We start from the raw sequence: 13,196 nt of genomic DNA, 5'->3' as shown, positions 1-13,196 counted from the left end.
GACCTACATACCTGTACGTCTCCAAAGACGTACAGGTATGTAGGTTAATTGGCTGGGTAAATGTAAAAATTGTCCCTAGTGGGTGTAGGATAGTGTTAATGTGCAGGGATCGCTGGGCGGCACGGACTTGGTGGGCCGAAAAGGCCTGTTTCGGGCTGTATATATATGATATGATATATGATAAACCTGTACGACTTTGGAGTGTGGGAGGAAACTGGAGCACCCGGAGAAAACACACGTGGTCTCAGGGATACAGCACGTGTATCGAACCCTTGTCTCTGGTGCTGTGAGGCACTGCTGTGCCACTGTGCCGCACAATAGCTTTAGTGTTGAAACAAGGAACTACAGATGCTGATTCACAGCATTTCTCAAAAACGTGGATAGATAACGTTTCAGGTTGGGACCCTTCTTCAGACTCTCCAATAGTGTTATTATTGATAAAACCGATGTACTCAAAGAAAAAATATTTATTTGGCATGGTGCTTAGAGTAGTGCAGAGGAAGTTAATCTTACTAAGTTGGGCACAGGCATCGTGGGCCATAAGGCCTGTTCCTGTGCTGCACCTTTCTACATTGTATGTTCCTGGAGATTCCAGAGTGTTTCCAGATGGGCAGAAACACAATACAGGACCAAAGCCAATCACGACCGATACCAAAGTGGGCAGTGGTGGAGTCGCTGCCTCACAGCGCCAGAGATCCGGGTTCAATCCTGACCACGGGTGCTGCCTGTGTGGAGTTTTTATGTTCTCCCACTGACCACGTAGGTTTTTTCCTGGGGTGCTCCAGTTTCCACCCACATTCCAAAGTTGTGCAGGTTTTTAGGTTAATTATCTTCTGTAAATTGCCCCTCGTACATAGACTAGAGATAGTGTGAGGGTGATCACTGGTCAGCGTGGACTCGGTGGGCCAAAGGGCCTGTTTCCACACCGTATCTCTTAACTTAATAATCTTGAAGGCATTTATTAATTATATAGCACGGAAGCATACACAAACCACTTTGATAAGTTAATCAAACAAATAAAACATGTTGCAAACCATTTTTATTGAAATTATAATCTTGTATTAAATGTCACAATTAACTTTGCAGTTCAACATTAGATATCCATCCAGAGGAAAGGGAACAGCCACTCGTGGTGACCTGGAAATCTTCTTTACATTAAATATCTTGCATCAACTGTTTTAATATTTAAATTTAAAACAATTGGACTACAGCAGCCTTTGACAAGATTAGATCGTATGGGATCCAGTGTTAATTAGCCAAATAGGTACAAAATTGGCTTGCTAGTTGGAGTCAGGAGGTGATAGTGAAGGGTTATTTAGTTCGGTGGCTTTACATTAGAGCTACAGCATGGAAACAGGCCCTTCAGCCCATCGAGTCTGCACCCCAACCAGCGATCACTTGTACACTAGTTCTATCCTACACACTAGGAACAATTTAGAGGTCAATTAACCTGCACGTCTTCAGAGTGTGGGAGGAAACTGGAGCATGCAGAGAAAACCCACACCATTACAGAGAGAACGTACAGACTCCGTACAGACAGCACCCGCAGTCACGATCGAACCCGGGTCTCTGGTGGTGTAAAGCAGCAACTCTAGCGCTGCGCCACTGTACTGCTCTAATTGTGAACAGTGATGTGTTTCAGGGATCAGTGCTGGGCCCACTCCCTGGAGTCTGTCATCTATATTAACAATTCGGATGAAAATGTAGTTGGCATATTTGGGGATGACACCAAATCTGGTGGTAAAGTGGACAGTGAAGAAGAATATCTAAGAATACTACAGGATCTAGATCAACTGGAAAATTGGGCCAGGGAATGGAAGACGGAATTTAACTGACAAGTGCAAAGTTTTGCATTTTGCTAAATTAAACCAGGGTAATATTTACACAGTAATTGGCAGGGTCTTGGAGAATGTTGTAAAACAGAAGACCTAGGGCTACAAACAAGTACCTGGTTTGCTGGAAGTGTCAACACATGTCGACAGGATGGTGCAGAAGGTATTTGGCACGATTGCCTTTAATCAATCAGGACACTAAGTGAAAAGGTTGGGATGTTTAGTTTAGAGAGAATGTGGAATCAGGCCCTTCAGCCCACCGAGTCCGTGCCGACCAGCAGTCACTCGCACACAAGTTCTGTCCTGCACACTGGGAACCTCCTAGCTGCAGAGAATGGCAAACTGGTCAGAATATGCCCGAATACTCCAGTGAAATAGAGAACCAGGGAAACACATTGTCCACGGTGCTTAGACTTTCCCCTTTGGACAGCAAGTCGTGTACAAATACGCACTAAACAACTGCTTACAAGATCAGTGATACCTTAGTCCCTGCTGTGCTAGACTCTCCCTTGGGAAAATAACACCTAGTAAGTAAGGTCTTCACGTAGAGAGGAAAATTAACATTAATCTGAAAGTAATATCCTGCCAGAGAGAGAGGTTGCTTTGGTTTTCATCTCTTCATTTACCAGTCCTCTTTTTGTTGTAAACCAGAAAGTCCGAGACATCGTGCCAAACATTGCTGTCGTCATAGAGGTAGGTCATTGATGACTGGAGTGATGGTTGCAGTGTGTGTGGGTGGTACTCAAACAGCCAGAGGACCAGACCCCACACCAAGGTAGCAAACAGTGGGAACGGGTCCCGCTTTGTCGCCGGCAAGTAGCCCTTCTCCACAGCCAGTCGGGACAGCCCAAAGAGAACGCGAGACAGCAGGTACATATTTATCTGTTGGTAGACAGATTGGAGAGAGGTGAGAAGTGTTTATTAAATGTGCAGGAAGGAACTGCAGATGCTGCTTTACACCAAAGACAGACACAAAATGCTGGAGTAACTCAGCGGGACAGGCAGCATCTCTGGAAACATAGAAAATAGGTGCAGGAGGCCATTTGGCTCTTCAAGCCAGCACCGCCATTCATTGCGATCATGGCTGATCATCCACAATCAGTAACCCGTGTCTTCCTTCTCCCCATATCCCTTGATTCCGCTAGCCCCTAGAGCTCCATCTAACTCTTTTTTTTTAATTCATCCAGTGAATTGGTCTCTACTGCCTTCTCTGGCAGAGAATTCCACAAATTCACAACTCTCTGGGTGAAAACGTTTTTTCTCATCTCAGTTTTAAATGGCCTCCGCTTTAGTCTTAGCCTGTGGCCCCTGGTTCTGGAAGGAATGGGTGACGTTTCAGAGCTAGACCCTTCTTTTTCTTTTGTTACATGACAGATCTTTAGTTCAGTTTATTGTCACGTGCACCAAGGTACAGTGAGGAGCATATTGTTGTGTGCTAAACAGGCTTTGTCCTACCCCGATACAGGATAAAAGGAATACGTTTTTAGTGCTACACACAAAATGCTGGTGTAACTCAGCGGGACAGGTAGCATCTGTGGATTGAAGGAATGGGTGAGGTTTCGGGTCGAGACCCTTCTTCAGACTGAAGTTTTTAGTGCTGTCGGAGTAGAGGTCTTGTGTACAGTGAAAAGCTTTTTGTTGCGTGCTGTCCAGTCAGCGAGAAGACTATACATGATTACAATCAAGCCGTCCACAGTGTACAGGATAAAGGGAACAACCCTTTAGGGCTGTTGGAGTAGAGGTTTAAAAGAGTGGAGAGATTATAATGAATGACTGCAGATCCACTTCTGGGACCAGCATGCAGTGTGTCTCCTAGCTTAGGCGCCATCTTACTCCATTGACAGACATGGGGAAGCAATGAGGTAAATTTGGATTTTGCTACCATTTTGGCAACCAATAAAGTGAATTGAGTGGAATATAGATTCTCTTAAAATAACATCAATTACACTTTAACATCGTTAAACATACAAGCTCCATGACAAAACACCTGAAAGGCCAATAAGAATGTTCCCAGAAAGGCTAAGTTAAGTTATTTCCTAAGCTTCTTTTACATTTCTTTAGCACATTATGTGGCTTCATAAACCCTAATAGATTAAAATTAAAGTTAATAGTTGGGTAGATTACAACCCAATGGTATGAACATCAAATTCTCTCATTTCAGGTAACTAATCAAACAACAACTCTTGCCCATTCCCCTGTCCCCTTCCACCGTGCCTCTTCTCTCCGTATCTCACAACATGTGGTCTTCTTCCCATCTCTGGCCTTTGCCCATCCATCTGCCAATCAACTCCCCCTTTCCCCCCTCCTTGCCTGTACCCACCTATCACTTGCCAGGCTTTGTCCTATCCCGATCACCCTCTCTCTTCCAGCTTTAATCCCTCTCCAACTGCAATCATTGCGAGCCGAAACGTCAACTATCCACGTTCTACAGAGACGCTGCCTGACCCACTGATTTCTCCAGCACTTAGTGTTCTCTTTTGTAACCCAGCATCTGCAGTTCTCTGGAGAACATGGTTAAGTGACGTGTTGGGTCGAGTCAGCCGAGCAGTAGCTCAAAACGCCACCTTCAGGTGAAGCCAGATAATGCGGATGTAAAACAAGGTCTGGCAGTTCCTCGTGCTAGTTCCACAGCACAGTATGATTGATTGAAAGATACAGCTTGAAAACAGGCTCTTCGGCCCACAAACCATGCTGACCATCGATCACCTGTTCACACTAGTTCTATGTTATCCCTCTTTCGCATCCACTCAATGCAGGCAATTAGGGGCAATTTACAGAGGCCAATTAAGGCGGCATAGTGGCGCAGCGGTGGATTTGCTGCTTACAGTGCCAGAGACCCAGGTTCTATCCTGACCACAGGTTCTGCCTTTGGGATGTAGAAGGAAACAGGAGCACCAGGAGGTCACAAGGTCACAGGGAGAACGTGCAAACTCCACACAGACAGGACTCAAAATCAGGATTGAACCTGGTTCTCTGGCGCTGTGAGGCAGCGGCTCTACCAGCTACGCCACTGTGCTGAAAAAGTTTAACTGGAGCCACTCCTTCCGCTACTACGGACACTAAAATAGAAGACTATTTTAGTTAGAAACAAAGAACTGCAGATGCTAGTTAATACACAAAAGGACACCAGGTGCTGGAGTAACTCAGCAGGTCAGGCAGCAAATGTGGAGAACATGGATAGGTAACTTTTCAGATCGGGATCTTTTTCAGTCTGAAGAAGAGTCCCGACCCAAAACATTATCTATTCATGTTCTCCAGAGATGCTGCCTGGCGGCTGAGTTACTCCAGAACTGTGCACCCATTTTAAAACTAATTTATTACCTGACTGTTGATGTGGTTGTTGTCTCCGAACACCAACCAGCCTCCGACACAAGCTGCCAGGAATGAGTGCAGCTGTCCCTCCTTACCCTGCCACCAGCGCTGAGCTCCCAACAGACACTTGTACGTGAAGACGAAGAGGGACAGGTTTCGGGAGTGAGTGTAGGTGGCGAGTGCAATGGCCTTCAGTTTGTCTTGTAGACTGAATATGCGAGAAGAAAGATTAGGATTACGGCTAAAACCCTTCCTTCACTTTTCCCACTGCTGTTCCTAAACTACAGAAGGATAATGCAAATCTTGTGTCAATCTCAATGGCTCATAACCGCAGATTCAATTCTTGCGGAATTCTTCCTGTTGATGGGAGGTGCTTCAACTTGCAAAAAGGCAGCAAGCATCCTCATCCATCCTGTTGGGAATACTCTTTTGCGCGCACAGACACACAGTCATGAACCAACTTTTATAAAAAATGGAGAGAAAAGTCACTAGAGTGTCGCAACTCCACTATCCCAGTGTGCAAGGTACAGTTGGAGACCAAAGAGCGTGCATATCTATATATCACTCCCTGCTTACACAGGATATAGTCCACATTTATATGGGAGTAATTACAAGAAAGATTGGATACCTGAAGAGGACAATTTAGTTTTTACGACAAGGAAAAATACAGGCTCTGGAGGCGTTACATGTACCTAAATTAAACCTACATGAGCGTACCACTGGTAATTTTACTTAGAAACAGCGCTCCATGTATAAAATGGACAATGCAATTGTATTGTCAGCATTTGAACTCGATATGCATCATTCTTACCTTCCTTTTTTAAACAGCAAGGTCATTACAAGAGCATGTGGGGCTCGAATTTTGGCTCCATACCTTGAAATAAAAAATGTGAATAAATTAGTGTCGCACACAAAACCTACAGGGGTCGGAAAGTTGCCGAGGTCTTTAGTGCACATTCCCAGCAAAACTCACACCCCATAACATTTACAGACACTGCTCATTGGAAAAGCTTTGATTCTCACCTAATATCCTCAGGAAAATCATATCCCACCTTGATGACAGTCAAATCTCAGAGGCCTTAACTTCAAACGCATTTAATTTATTTGTTATTCCTAATGGCATACCAATACAAAGAACAAAAATGTAATTTCTGACCCCACACTAGAGGTATTTGGCTTCAAACTACCCCACTTAATGGCTGTAGACAGCCCTCTACATCAACCAGACAGTCCAGGCATTATATGACCAATTATTCCACCAACGGAAGATGCAGAACAGACCAAAGTGCCTGTGAATGCAGAACAAAACACATCAACTTGCATGTGAAAATCTGTTGGGAGGAAACGTCTCACTACTCCATTAACAATTCAGGAAGCAACTAGCTGGATTGACAGACTGGGTTAACAAAGTTCTCAGGTCACATGCAAGAGCAGGCACCCATTATCGAAAGCCAACTCTGACCTCAAGGTAGACACAAAATGCTGGAGTAACTCAGTGGGTCAGGCAGCATCTAGCGTGAGAAGGAATGGGTGATGATTCGGGTCAAGACCAAGGCAACCTGTTCTTTGGGTGAAAAAGGACACAAAGTGTTGGAGTAACTCAATGGGTCAGTCAACATCTCTGGAGGACAGGGACAGAGGTTTCGGGTTGAAATCCCTCTGGTCTGGCGTAGGGGTCTTGACCCAAAACATCATCTATCCATGTTCTCCAGAGATGTGGCCTGACCTGCTGAGTTACTCCATCACTTTGTGTCTCTTTTTGATTTCATCCATCCCTATCACTACAAACTATTCCAGCTCTAATACATTTCAATATCTACATACTCTAGATTTTCATCACTGAACGTAATCCAGGCAATAAACCCCTTCCTCCCTCCCTCATTGGGCACTGTGAATCCAGGTAAAAGACCCCTTACTCTCCATAAGACACAATGCAGGCAATTAACCCCTATCCCCTCCCCTTCCCCCACAGGAGGCTGTTAATCCAAACAATAAACCTCTTTCCCTCCAACCCCCCCCCCCCCCCCACAGGGTACTTGATTAGTAAGTGTGTCAGAGGTTATGGGGATAAAGCAGGAGAATAATTTTGAGAGGATAGATCAGCCATGATTGAATGGCAGAGTAGACTTGATGAGCCGAATGGCCGAATCTGCTCCTGGACTTTATGAAGTTATGAATTTAACCTCCCCAGGATACTGCATCCAGGCAATTAACCCCTTCCCTTCCACAGGAGACGGCTAATCCAGTTAGTACACCCGTTACCCTTCACAGGATGCTGTTAATCCAGAAAATAAAACCCTTCACCCCACTACGAGGCTGTGATTCCAAGCAAAAGACCCCTTGCCCTCTGTAGGCCAATATTAATCCAGATAATCAACCCTTTACCCTCCATAACCACTTAATCCAGGTAAAGAAACCCACAGGACGCTATTAATCCAAACTATGAACCCCGTCCCCTCCACTAGAGGCTCTTAATCCAGACTACAAACTCCTATCCCCGTCCTTTGCACAGGGCACTGTTAATCATGACTAAGAAAGCAAACTCAATGCTAGCATTTATTTCAAGAGGGCACGTGTCCAAAACAGGGATGTGGTGTTGAGGTTCTACCAGGCGCTGGTAAGGCCACATTTGGAGTATTGCGAGTAATTTTGGGCACCATATCTGAGGAAGGATGTACTGGCTTTGAAGAGGGTCCAGAGATTTACAAGAATGAACCCAGGAATGAGTAGGTTAACATATGATGAGTATTTGCCAGCACTGGGCCCGTACTTGTTGGAGTTCAGAAGAATAAGGGTGAACCTCATTGAGACATACAAAATAGTGAAAAGTTTGGATAGAGTGGATGGGAGAGGATGTTTCCACTAGTGGGAGAGTCTAGGACTAACGGTCATAGCCTTAGAATTAAAGGACGTTCTTTTAGGAAGAAGATGAGGAGAAATCTCTTTAGTCAGAGGGTGGTGAATCTGTGGAATTCTTTACCACAGAAGGCTGTGGCGGCCAAGTCAATGGATATTTTTAAGGCGTAGATAAGATTCTTGATTAGAACCGGTGTCAGACGTTGTGGGGAGGAGGCAGGAGAATGGGGTTAGGAGGGAGAGATAGATCAGCCATGATTGTACAGCAGAGTAGACTTTATGGACAGAATGTCCTAATTCCACCATAATTTATGACCTATAAACCCCTCCCAGGGCACAGTTAATGCAGATAATAAACCCTTTACCCTCTCCCCACCCTATTCTCCCCCCCATAAAGCACTTAATCCAGGTAATAAACCTCTTCTCTTCCACAGGACGCTATTAATCCAGATTATAACCCTGTCCCATCCACAGAGCACTGTATTTCCAGGTAATAAACCTCTTCCCCCACCCTCACACACAGGGCACTCACTGTTCATTCAGCATTTAAACCTCTCTACCCTCTCACCCGGGACACTGTTAATCCTAGTGTCTCTTCCACGGGACACTATTAATCCAAACTATAACCCTCTTTCCCCCACTAGGGCACCGTTAATGCAGATAATAGACCCTGGCTTTACCCTCCCTGAAGCACTACCAAACCAGGTAATAAACCCCTTCTCTTCCACAGCAACGCTGTTAATCCAGACTATAGTGGCCTTTCCGCGCCCCAGGCCGCCCAGCCGGCGGGGCACACTCACACCACCCCGTTGCGGAAGCCCTTGACGGCCGCCAGGGCACCATGCAGCCGGCGCTGCCGCAGCAGGAGGTTCAGCGCCCGGACGGTGCTCGCCAGCATCTCCATCGCCGGCGGAGCGCTTAGGCGGGCGGACCAGGCGCCTGCGGGTACGGCCGCTAATCCCTCCCCTTCGCCGGACAAACGTTCTCACCCCGGACTGCAGCAGCAGCAGCAGCGCCTCCTGTCGGCTCAATGAGGACGAGGCGCCTGTGCTCGGCTCAGACATTGTTCATTGGCAAATCCTCCAACACTCGCAAGACCCATGTTTGCCAATGGCTTCATTAATTGTCTATTGGCCCAATGAAACTGCACGTGCTCTCCCATTGGCCAATGGTGGTCTGTTCCTCTTCCAATTGGATAGAATGGGCGCACATTCACCTTCTGATTGGTGAATGAGAACCAATCACCCTTGGGCTGGGCTTTGGGCATTCTGATTGGCTATTCAACCTCGCCCTGCCATCCAATTGGCCATTGAATGTCAATTTCATTTCTGATTGGTTGATCAACATTGTTGAGTCTCTGATTGGACATCTGTTTGCTTGCCTGCGTTGACCAATCAGCTGTAGTTTGGTGGGCAGTAGGGAGGCTGGTCATGTCCAATTGAACAACCAGTGTTGGTTCCTTAAAAAAGTCACAAAGTGCTGGATTAACTCAGTGGGTCAGGCAGCGTCTATGGAGAACATGGATAGTGACGTTTTAGGTCGAGATGTCACCTATCCTTTTCTCCAGAGTTGCTGTCTGACCCACTGAGTTACTCTAGCTTTTCGTGTCCATCTATAGATATGGGACCCTTCTTGGAGAATATGGATGGGCAACATTTCAGGTCATGGCCCTTCACCAGTCTGAAGAAAGGTCCCTGCCCAAAACATCGCCTATTATGATCTCCACAGATGTTATCACAAAATGCTGGAGTAACTCAGCAGGTCAGGCAGCATCTCTGGAGAGAAGGAATGTGTGACGTTTCGGATCGAGACCCTTCTTCAAATGCTGCTTGACGCGCTGAGTTCGTCTGGCACGTTGTGTCTTTTTTTTGTAAACTAGCATCTGCAGTTCTTTGTTTTTAGTGTTGGCTCCTTGATTGATTGGGTAACAAAATCAATGGGAAGTGTTTGGGGTTACAACCAGTATAGGAAGGATGCTATACGAGGATACCCGTGAACAAAAGTATAATTAACAAAGCAAAATACTGCAACTCCTAATAAAACAACAATTTGGGGGAACTGAAGATGGACACAAAGTGCTGGAGTGACTCAGCAGGTCAGGCAGCATCTCTGGAGAAAAGGAATAGGTGACATTTCAGGTCAAGACCCTTCTTCAGACTGAGAGTCCGGGGGACTTTGTGGAATTTTGGGGAACATTCATGATATCAGGCAGCATCTGTAGAAAGAAAAAAGTTAGTGTTTCAGGTCGAACATCTTTGATCCAAAGTGAAACATTGACTTTGTTTCCCCCTCTACAGATGACTCCTTTTGTACAGCATATTTGTGAGGCCGCATTTGCAGTATTGCGGGAGCCCCGACCGCCCCGACGTGGCAACTCCAACAGCCTGATCACAGGAGAAGATGGCAGGGGAAGAGAAAAGACATTCTGGGCTTCCATCACAGTGAGGAGGTGACTGGAGGGTCTCACTGTGATGGATGTTTCTTTTGTTTGGTGTTAGTTATGATTGTATGTGTTATTGCATTTTTATTGATTATTCTTATTGGTCTTATTGTTGAACTGCGGGTAATTTTTCATTTCACTGCACATTTATGTGTATGTGACAAATAAATGAATATTGACTATTGCAATCGGTTTTGGTCACCCTGCTATAGGAAGGATGTTGTTCAGTTGCAAAGGGTGCAAAGATTTACTAGAATGTTGCCAGGACCTGAGGTGCAGGGAGGTTGGGCAGGCTCAGGCTTCTTTCACTGCCGTGCATGAGGGGTGATCTTATAGAGGTGTATAAAATCACGAGGAGAATAAATAGATCTATCACCACCTAGAAGATGATAATGATAAGATCAACCCTCTGCTTCCTGACTCAACCTTACCTGTTAGATTTTGTCCTTCCCCTCCTCGCTTTCAGCATTCTAAAACTCCCCTACAATCAGTCTGAAAAACAGTCCTGACCCGAAAGGTCACCTACCCACGTTCTCCAGAGATGCTGCCTGACCCAGAGTTACTCCAGCACCTTGAGTCATTTTTTGTAAACTAGCATCCTTGTTTCCAAAAAGGTAGATTCTTCTTTTAATGTACTCGATGTGTTATTTTTAGCACATAGTCTGTCAGTCTTGACTTATTCCCACCTGTGCCACTTGAATGCCCTTGTGGATTTATTTCAAAATTTAAATTACAGTCAAGAGTTTATTATGAACTCTTTAACCAGTGCATTATAAATAGCACAAGGAAATAAATTGTACCCATGTAATCTCAGTGAGCACACACTATTCTGCCAACTCTAGGCATAAAATATTGGCTGCGCTGGAGTTAATTATAAAGGTTCAGGTCAATCAAGACACTACTGTGTTTATTTTAGTCACCAGTCGCTAGGATCTGAGCTGTTAATTTTTCAGTCGCTAGGATCTAAGCTGTTAATTTTACAGTGTTCACCCATTCCGACCATCACGCAAACCAACCTCCCTTCCATTAACTCCATCTACACTTCACGTTGCCTTAGCAAGGCCACCAGCATAATCAAGGACCAGTCTCACTCCCACCTCACCCTTCTCCCATCAGGCAAGAGGTACAGAAGTGTAAAAACGCACACCTCCAGATTTAGGGACAGTTTCTTCCCAGCTGTTATCAGGCAACTGAACCATCCTACCATCAACTAGAGAGCAGTCCTGAGCTATTATCTACCTCTTTGGAGATCCTTGGACTATCTTCAATCGGACTTTGCTGGACGTTATCTTGCATTAAACGTCATTCCCTTTATCATATATCTGGTGATTGTAATCATGCATAGTCTTTCTGCTGACTGGTTAGCATGCAATAAAAAACAACAACTGCAGAGCAGTCCTGGCCTACCAGCTACCTCAATTATCTTTAAACAGACTTTACTGGATGTTTTATTGCACTAAACGTTATTCCCTTTACCTTGTGTGTGTAAACTGTGGACAGCTTGATTGTAATCATGTACAGTCTTTCCACTGACTGGATAGCGCGCAACAAAAAAGCATTTCACTGTACCTCGGTACACGTGACAATAAACTAAACTACATATTTCTTCCACTGTCCTGTCCCCCTTTTCTCTTCCCCCTGTCCTCTTCCACCTTTATCCCTTCCTCTAATTTCACATGGGGAGACCTAATAGAAGTATATAAAATGATGAGAGGCTGAGATAGGGGAGACAGTCAGAACCAGGTTGGAAATGTCAGAGACTAGAGGGCATAGCTTTAAGGTGAGAGAAAAGTGTAAAAGAGATGTGGGATTTGAACTTAGTCCCGTAATTTAACATTTGATTTATCACCACCCCCAATTAGTTGTTCCTCTTGACTTCTCTGTCAAGACATGGTTTAATTAAGCAATATATTTTTATGTTCAGGTGGAGTCATACAGAACAGAAGGGGAAACTTCAGCCAAACATGCAGAAACGAGGAACTGCAGATGCTGTTCACACAAAAGGACACAAAGTGCTGAAATAATTCAGCGGGTCAGGCAGCATCTCTGGAGAACATGGATAGGTGACGTTTCGAGTCGGGTCTGAAGAGTGGTCCCAACCCGAAACATCACCAATCCACGTTGTCCAGAGATGCTGCCTGACACACTGAGTTACTGCAGCACTTTGTGTGTTTTCTTTTCTATGACTAGAGGGGACAGGTTTAGGGTGAGAGGGGAGAAATTTAAAAGAGATCTGAGGGATACATTTTCTCACTGATGTTGTTGAATATCTGGAACGCGTTGCCGGAGGAGGTGGTGGAGGCAGATACGTTTGCAATATTTGGAAGGTATATGGACAGATACTTGAATAGACCCTGAAGAAGGGTCCCAACCCGAAACATCACCTATCAACGTTCTTCAGTGATGCTGCCTGACCCGCTGAGTTACTCCAAAACTTTGTGTCCTTCAGCCCATCATGAACATCTGCCAAAAAGAATATGTTGCTTAAAAGTATTGTACCTGGTCTGCCCATGGTTGTGCTGTATATTAAACTTATACTCTGTAGATATTAGCCAGTCAGCACACAGTTTACCTAAACTACTCCCAATTTTAAATGAATTCTGACCCAGTCTGAAGAAAGGTTTTGACCCGAAAAGTCACCACTTCCTTTCCTCCAGAGATGCTGCCTGAGTTACTCTAGCATTTTGTGCCTATCTTCGGTGGAAACCAGCATCTGCAGTTCCTTCCTACCAAATTTTTTAATATTATGTCTCACT

General features: G+C 45.1%; 1 protein-coding gene across 1 annotated transcript; it reads right to left on the bottom strand.

The window, feature by feature from the left end:
- Window positions 1-392: 392 nt before the first annotated feature.
- pxmp4 (peroxisomal membrane protein 4) lies at window positions 393-8,970 on the bottom strand. Its single transcript, XM_078418801.1, has 4 exons — window positions 8,801-8,970; window positions 5,956-6,018; window positions 5,154-5,352; window positions 393-2,714 (listed from the first exon to the last, which is right to left on the bottom strand). Exons 1-4 carry the CDS (start codon window positions 8,902-8,904, stop codon window positions 2,451-2,453), a joined length of 630 nt encoding a protein of 209 aa, XP_078274927.1. The 5' UTR covers window positions 8,905-8,970; the 3' UTR covers window positions 393-2,450.
- Window positions 8,971-13,196: the final 4,226 nt, after the last annotated feature.

The sequence above is a fragment of the Rhinoraja longicauda genome, chromosome 22 (assembly GCF_053455715.1).
Source record: "Rhinoraja longicauda isolate Sanriku21f chromosome 22, sRhiLon1.1, whole genome shotgun sequence".
NCBI classification, from domain to species: domain Eukaryota; kingdom Metazoa; phylum Chordata; class Chondrichthyes; order Rajiformes; family Arhynchobatidae; genus Rhinoraja; species Rhinoraja longicauda.
This window is presented reverse-complemented; position numbering and strand designations above follow the sequence as displayed.